The sequence below is a fragment of the Lissotriton helveticus genome, chromosome 5_1 (genome assembly GCF_964261635.1).
Source record: "Lissotriton helveticus chromosome 5_1, aLisHel1.1, whole genome shotgun sequence".
Lineage (NCBI taxonomy): Eukaryota > Metazoa > Chordata > Amphibia > Caudata > Salamandridae > Lissotriton > Lissotriton helveticus.
The window spans coordinates 87,845,505-87,854,238 of record NC_136065.1 but is presented as its reverse complement, the minus strand read 5'-3'; the positions used below and the strand labels follow the sequence as shown (position 1 = coordinate 87,854,238).

At 43.4% G+C, this 8,734-nt stretch overlaps 1 protein-coding gene across 1 annotated transcript in view; it reads right to left on the bottom strand.

The window, feature by feature from the left end:
• Positions 1-3,247: 3,247 nt before the first annotated feature.
• LOC144754187 (E3 ubiquitin-protein ligase TRIM39-like) overlaps positions 3,248-8,734 on the bottom strand; it is a 181,098-nt gene continuing 175,611 nt past the window's right edge. Inside the window, exon 4 of the mRNA XM_078641770.1 lies at positions 3,248-4,961. Coding sequence (XP_078497896.1) covers positions 4,450-4,961 — 512 coding nt within the window. The 3' untranslated portion in view covers positions 3,248-4,449. The remainder of the gene's footprint in view (positions 4,962-8,734) is intronic.

Below are 8,734 nucleotides of genomic sequence, written 5' to 3'. Positions count from 1 at the left end.
CCTACTCATTAAATTTCACACTAGCAACTATGCCCAGGTCCGTTGGGGGAAAAATGGGGAAACAACGGACAGGATCTCAGTCTGTAGGGGTGTCAGACAGGGTTGCGTGTTAGCTCCCACACTCTTTTCGCTCTACGTCAATGGTGTGGTTGAGCATCTGCAGCAAGAACCAGCGGACGCACCTTGTCTGGGGGGAGTACGGATCCCTACTCTGCTGTTTGCAGATGATACTCTGCTTATTTCAAAAACTCCCAAGGGACTACAGAAACTATTGACCCGCTTCCAGGACTTTTGCCTATCCAGAGGTCTGGTAATCAATGTGGATAAAACTAAATATCTGATTTTGCACCCTCCAAGGAAACAAGGACGCCCGCCTGTTTTGAACACCGTCCCCTTGGAGAAAGTTTCCGAATTTGATTACCTGGGGCTGCGCATAACTGACAATATGAATTGGTCCTCCCACATTGACAAGATGGTCCTGAACCACAAAAAGGTAGGGGGCGCTCTGCTTAGGGAATTTCGAGCATCACCCAAACACCTTGTGACCTGCTATCGAGATTTACAAGGCCAGAGGCGTAACCTCAGCATTATACGGGCCGAGCTGTGGGGCCATTGTAATCTAGAGTCCCTATCTAAGGCTGATAATAAGTTTCTGAAGGACCTCCTAGCCCTCCCCCCGAGCACCCCGACAGTCCCGGTGCTCTTGGATGTGGGCTGCAAGAGCATTAAAGATCAGGCTCGCCTTCGACCATTGCTTCTTTGGTCCCGTATATGGAGGGTCCCGGAGTTAAAATCGTATGCCGACGGCTTGGCAGAGGTAATGAGCATGGGAGGCTGGGCCAAGATCAAGTGGCTGAGGGACACCAAAAATCTCTTGGGAGAGCTGGGCCTGGGGGACTGTTGGACTACGAAATCTGCTCCACCAAAGGCTGACCTCAAAAAAGTCTATTGGGACTGGGTCTCTGGCAAACTCATCAGGAACCAAACCCACTGTAACATGACTGCAGCATTTTTGGAAATAAAGGACGTGGTAGCCTACGAACCCTACCTGGACTTAATCACCTTGCCAGTTGATAGGGCCGTGTACTTCAAGCTCAGGGTAGGCACCCTCCCGATCGCGGCCTTTGTGTCAAAATGGAAATCCGGTGTTCATCTATCGCCCTTCTGTGCCCTTTGTCAATCTAGGCCAGAAACGGTAGCACACATTTTTTTTGAGTGCCCGGACTATATTAATCCTAGGCGGTATTGGCTTAAACCTCTTTTTAGGCGCTTGGGAACACGTAGGCATCTGGTTGCACTACGTATTTTATTGACTGATACTGCCCCTCCAATTGTTTGCGGTGTTTCCAAATTTTTAAAATGCTCATGGTTGATTCGCTGCAAGAGATTGTCAATTTAATTCACCTTTTAGCTAATTTATCTAGGGTTATATCCTATTTTAGTGTCTTAGTATTCTAATGTTGACACATTTATTTACTGTTTTGAAATGCTGTTTTTATATGTACGTATGCTTATAAGATAGCTTGCATATCGAATAAAGCTTTTCAACCAACTACTGAGCTACCTTATATACGGATGTCATGACACTGAGCTGAAACAGAACATACTCAACCCATGTCTTACTCAAGAGACCAGAATTACAACCAATCTCCATGAAGCAGAGACGAGGATATTAAGAAGCAGAAACCCCGAAAGGGATGAAGAGGTGACGGGTGTTACACATCAATCCTGCTCTCCCAGGAGCAGCATTTAAAACTCAGAGCAAAATCATTCTGCTTTGCTTGACCTGGTGTCAAAACCTCACTCCAAGTGACCCCTCACCCCTGACTTTTTGTATCAATATCACTTTGCATTTTGGGACATATGGTTTGTTGCTTCCTATTAAGTACCTTCTCATCTCAGTCCCAGCATGCACTGGTGTTAGCTTGAAAGGCAGATTCGCTTCAGAGGGTCACACATGTAGCTGCTCTTCTTAAAGTTTCATGACACAAATAGATTCGGCTTTTAATACAGGACGGTCTGTATATACACAATAACATCTGGAAAAAATGTGTAGACACAAGATAATTCTACCTAATATGTCTGTGCATCCTGGAAATGTTTGTGGAGTCACAAATGCACTGCAGGAGGCTGATATTATGTTGTATTCTTATGCTCACGTTACAAAAACACTGTCCACAGACAGAAGTTTTAAAGCCTGACAAAGAAATATCAGCTTAACTCAGTGGTGATGGAGCACAAAGCATTAACATTTTCAGTAAAAAGGAGAGACACATAGAAACCTATTTAGTGGCTGATTCATACAAAGAGAAACCAGAAAACCTGCATATATCACGGCTACGTCACTTAACCACATTTTGTGACCCTAGGCACATATTTGACTTCACTGACCCTCAATTATCTTCACTATGGCATATGAAAGCAACTTCAAATCCGTAAATTTAGAATACCAGCGGTACAAAAACCTATTGCATTTGATTTAATAGAGTATAAAGTTTCTTAATCTATAAGAATCTGGGAGGTCCAGCTTTTAGTGAGAGGGCCCCGACTGCCTTCTCCAAAGGTTCCCTCACTCCCACCTTCCAACAGTGCCACTCATCTCTTCACAGCCCCTTTCTCACATGCATTTCTTTAGTTTTATAGCGCTACTCATGCCAACTCTAGGGTGTCAGAGCACTTTACACCAAGCACGCCTTATCAGAGTCAATGAGTGTGTAAATCAGTCTATAGGAAATGTTACACAAACCAATGAGGATTACCATTCTGTGATCTGCATGAACACATTCTTTGCAGCAGGTATATTAACCCTCTGTGCTACTGCTACTTTATGACGAGTCAAAACTGGCACCAGACAAAACCTCCATCTCCCTCCAGCAGAAATATTTATGAGCAGCGTTATCATGGCATTTTTATTGTTACCTGAAAACTGCTGACTACGCAAGGAAGCAGCAGGTGCCTTTAAACCCCAAAGTTATTTCTGCGCACAGCACCACTCCCAAGTCAGAGTAGGTGCAGCTGCACCGGTCACACAGTCCTAAAGCCGCCCTGAATCTGGGTTACATACAGGGTTCACGTGACAACTGTCTTGCGTCTGAGGTCACTAATATTAGCACTGTTGTCAGGCTGGGGCAGGAATGGTTTCTAAGGTCATGTTTCAAAACAATCACTTTTAATAAGAACTTCCCAGTGCAGCCCTACAATGTGATATATTAATATCAAAGCTCTGCAAGCCAAAGAAATACACATATTGAATTCTACAGATACTTTATTATATCTTACATGACATTTGGTGTATGATTCACATGGCAACACTTTTCTGTGCATGTTATAAATTGTATAAAGAAAAGAGATATGTAGCAGTCAGTTTCACATGAGACTTCTGGTTGTCATTTTACAACAGTGAATGCAGCACACCACTTATCGCAACAGTAATATTATTTCTCAAAAAAACATAGGACAATCCATTGGGCTCTTGAAGATTTCTTTCTTCTTTTTAATTATTCTTTCAAACTCCAATCCCTTAAGTCATGCCAACGCGTTTCGCCGAGGTTCAAGATAACCAATCGGCTTCATCAGGGCTGGAAATGATACAAGAAGCGCTTTTACAACTACATTCTTTTCTCAAGCGCTAAATGCATTAATACAAAGCCCCTTCGTGGTCAACAACCCTGTGCATTCCAATAGTCTAACACTCTGTGAGACATGCACGAAATGTGTACATTAACTACACCTTGTGATTCATTCATTAAGCAAAAACTTTTCTCCATTGTACATTTAAAACTTAGAATAATCACATATTTTTATAAAATTCATTACATCCAACAATAGGTTGAGCCGAAGTTACATAATGTGTAGGTGACCTAAACAGAATAAGATGCCAGCTGAGACCGTTGTGTCCTTTAAGGTTACAAAACCCAAGTGCAAAAGCAAATAAGCACAACCTACATTCAACACGTAGTTACCTCAATCTTTATCTTAATTCCTTGGTACCTGATGCGAAAATAAAGTTCATTTGAGAAAATAATTCACTCCTTACAGATAAGGCAAGGCGAGATTCATTGCGCATTTGTTCAGTAATTAAAATATTTACAGGATGATTCCATACCTCCTTGGTGGAATCAATTAATCCTTCCAGTTAATTTTCTTAAAAGTTTTCTTTAACCGATAAAATGCACCCGTGTTCGTTCTAGAACATAAATAAACATACGTACTCGTCTATGCCCCTTTTGAACCTACAGGCTTCTTTTAGATATCCAAATTCAACAAATATTGCCACCCCTTGGTTGTCATGGTAACATGTGGGAGGGTCATTGTGAGGAAGACTATTTTGAATGTCGGTGTTTAAACTGAGGATTGACAGTTGAGCCAAAGGGAGCGTTTTATTATTTAAAAGGGGCTCTGCTTGTGCTCCTGGTCAGACTGTTATCACTGCAGAAGCAGGGGGGGGGCTCACACCAGCCTCAGCTCCGTTCCTGTCCAGAGCAGGAAGAACGGGAAGAGCCTCTGTGTGAAGGGGGCCTGCGGGAAGGAGTAGAGAAGCTCCATGGAGTCAGCAATGTATAGGGACAGTCTCCCCCCCTCGTAGTCCAGGTACACCCCCAGCTTCAGGGGCTTCTCACGAGGGGACAGACGGGTCTGAGGGGAGGTGAGAGCCCAGTACTGACCCTTCAGCCCCCGCACAGCCCAGACTCCCCCTTTAGGTGACCATGTGATCCCTACCTTCCTGTCCACAGACTCTGCTGCGACGCCCACACGCCACTCTCCCCCCTCCTGCAGCAGCTGCACCTCCCAGTAATGTCTGCCAGAGGTGAACCCCTCGCTCCCCAGCACACAGGAGTTGAGGGTGAATCTCTTGGGGGTGTCCGGCAGGGTCTGTGCTCTGCCCGTCTCTCTCACTCGTCTCTGCCCCTCAGACAGGAGGAGCTCAGGATGAGCCGTGCCAGGATCCAGAGTCACCATCACTGTAGAGAAGAGATTCACAATTAGAGATTTAATGACACAAACAAAGGATGTAATTACTGCTTCTGTTTTACATATGATTAATGTACACCACATCTGGAAGGAGCACGCGGCGCTACAGAGCGCGCAGCACTAGACTGCTCACTACACTGAAGCGAGCGGCACTAGACTGCTCCCTACACTAAAGCGCGAGGCACTAGACTAATCACTACCCAAAAGCACGCATTCATCTAGAGCACACACTACACCAAACAGCACACTGCACTACATAGGCAAGGCATTCTACTACACACTACACTGCACCACGCAGTATACTACACACACACACACTGTGCACACTGTACTACACAAAGCACTGCAGCAAATAGGGCACTGTACTAGTCAGAACACTGCATTATATGGTACTGAGTGGCAGAGCAGCTCCAAGGCAGACTGTACTAGTCAGTACACTGATTTAGATGGCACTGAGCGCATCGCTACCTGAAGGTGTACTGTACTAGTCAGTACACCGCATTAGATATCACGGAGTGGCAGAGCTACTCCTAGGCGTTCTCTGCTAATCCGTAATAATAGATAGTACAGAATATGACAGCTACTAGCAGCTATACTGTACTAGTCAGTGCACTCATTTGATGGCACAGAATGACAGAGCTACTCCAAGGCATACTGTACAAGTCAGTAATCTATTAGAGATAGTACAGAGTAACAGAGCTACTGGAAGGTGTACAGTACTACTCAGTACTTTGCATTAAATGGTACAAAGTGACAGAGCTACACCAAAGTAAACAGTACTAGTGAGTACACTGTATTAGATTGTACAGAGTGGGAGAGCTTCTATAAGGTATACAGTACTAGTCAGTACACTCCATTAGATGGAGCAGAGTGACAGAGGTGACAGGAGTGTACTGCACTAGTCAGTACACTCTGTTAGATGGCATAGAGCGACAGACCTACTACAAGGTATGTTGTATTAGACAATACATCACATTAGATGGTACAGAGTGACAGAGATATTGCAAGGTATGCATTACTAGCCAGTAAGAGAGCTACTAGAAGGTATATTGTACTAATGTGTACACTGCATTAGATGGTACAAAGTGGCAGAGCTACCAGTAGGTGTACTCTACTAGTCAGTCCACTGTACTGGATGTAACAGAGTAACAAAGTCATTTCAAGGCATACTGTACTAGTCAGTACAATGTATTAGATGGTATCAGTAACAGAGCGACTACAAGGTATACTGTACTTGTCAGTACTATATATAAGATGGTACTGAGCCAGAGAGCTTCTCTAAAATATAGAGAACACGTCAGTACACTGTATTAGATGGCGCATAGTAATAGAGTTAGTCCAAGGCATACTGGACTAGTTAGTACACTGCATAAGATGGTGCAGAGTGAGAGAGGTACACCATGGTATACTGTACTAATCAGTACCCTGTATTATATTGTACAGAGTGCAAGAGCTACTAGAAGGAATACAGTACTAATCAGTACACTCCATTAGATGGTACAGAGTAACATAGATACTAGAATTGTACTCTACTAGTCAGTTCACTCCGTTAGATGGTACAGAGTGACAGAGCTACTCCAAGGTATATTGTACTCGACGGTACACCTCATTACATGGTACAGAGTGACAGGGATACTGCAAGGTAAAATGTACTAATCAGTAAACTACATTATATGGCACAGAGTAATAGAGCCACCCTTAAGAATACAGTACTAGGCAGTACACCACATTGGATGGTGCTGAGTAGGAGAGCTACTAGAAGGCATACAGTACAAGTCAATACCCTGCATTAGATGGTACTGAGTGACAGAGCTACTGGAAGGTATACCATACTAGTCTGTATACTGTATTAGATGGCACAGAGTAACAGAGATACTCCAAGGTATTCAGTACTAGTACAAAGAATTGGATGGTACAGAGTAAGAGAGCTACTAGAAGGTATACTGTACAACCCACTGCATTAGATGGTGCAAAGTGGCAGAGCTACCAGTAGGTGTAATATCCAGTACACTGTACTCTATATTACAGAGTAACAGATCCACTCGAAGGCATGCTGTACTAGTCAGTACAATGGGTCAGATGGTACCAGGTAACAGTACTACTCCAAGGTATACAGAACTACTCAGTAAATTGCATTAGATGATCCAGAGTGACAGAGCAGCTCCAAGGGATACAGTGCTAGCCAGTACACTGCATTAGATGGTACAGACTAATAGAGTTAGTCAAGATGTTATAAAGTAGCAGAGCTACTAGAAGGTGTACTTTACTAGTCAGTACACTGCATTAGATGGCACAGAGTGAGAGAGCTACCAGCGGGTGTACTTTAATAGTCAGTACACGGCATTAGATTCAAAACAGTCATAGAGTTACTAGAAGGCGTACTGTAATAGTTAGTGCACTGTATAAGAAGTTACAAATTAACAGAGACCCTCAAACCCACACTATACTAGTCAGTACACTCCATTAGAAGGTACACAGTGAGAGAGCTACCCCAAGGTATACAGTACTAGCCAGCACAATGCATTACATGGTACAGAGTGACAGATCTACTAGAAGGTGTACAGTACTAGTCCGTACACTTCATTCGATGGTACAGAGTGACAGATCTACTAGAAGGTGTACTGTACTACTCAGCACACTGCATTAAATGGTACAGAGTTGTTCAGGATATACTGCAATAATCAGTCCACTGCATCCGATGACACAAAGTGAAAGAGATACCCCAAGGTAGACAGAACTGGTCAGTAAACTACCTTAGATGACGCAGAGTGAAAGATCTACTCGAAGATATACTGCACTAGTCAGTAGACTGTATTAGATGGCACAGAGTGACCATGCCACTCTAAGGTATACAGTTCTACTCGGTACACTGCATTAGATGGCACAGAAAGACAAAGCTACTCCAAGGTCTAGTACGCTAGTCAGTACACTGTATTAGATGATGCAGAGTGACAGGGCTACTTGAAAGCATACAGTACTAGTCAGTACACATCATTAGATGACACAGAGTGACAGAGATAGTCCATTGTATACAGTACTACCCAGTTCACTACATTAGATGATACAGAGAGACAAAGCCACTCCAAGGTATACAGTACTAGTCAGCACACTGCATTAGATGATACAGAGTATCAGAGCTACTAGAGGGTACATTGTACTAGTCAGTACACCACATTATAGGGTAAAGAGCAACAGAGCTACTCCAAGGTAGCCAGTACACTGCATTGGATGGTACAGAGTAAAAGAGCTAATAAACGGTATACTGACCTAGTCAACATACTGCCTTAGATGGCAAAGGGTGACATAACTACATCAAGGTATACAGAACTGATCTTAGGGGGGGGGGGTTTAATTTTTTGATGACTCCTAAAATAGACTCCTCTGCTCTGTCCAGAAAACAGCTGAAACCTAGAACTCTAAGAGTTATACAAAATTATGGCACGACTCTGGACATATTGGATCCTTGGAGGGCGGCGTTCCCAACCATGATCGCCTATACCTGTTTGTCAGGCAGATTTCATACCTCATCACGCATCGATTTTTTTCTTATTTCTAGGAGACTGAGTTTCAGCCAGCAGAGAATCCTTCAGAATGGATTCTAAGACCATGCAATGTTGACTCTTGAGTTACAGTTAGGGGACTATATTAGGACTCCTAAAAGATGGATGCTAAATAGGCAATATTTATCAGAAGAAAATTGGGTGCTCTTTATTGAAACCGAGATTGAAGAATTTCTCACGCGTAACAATGGCTCTGCACCTTT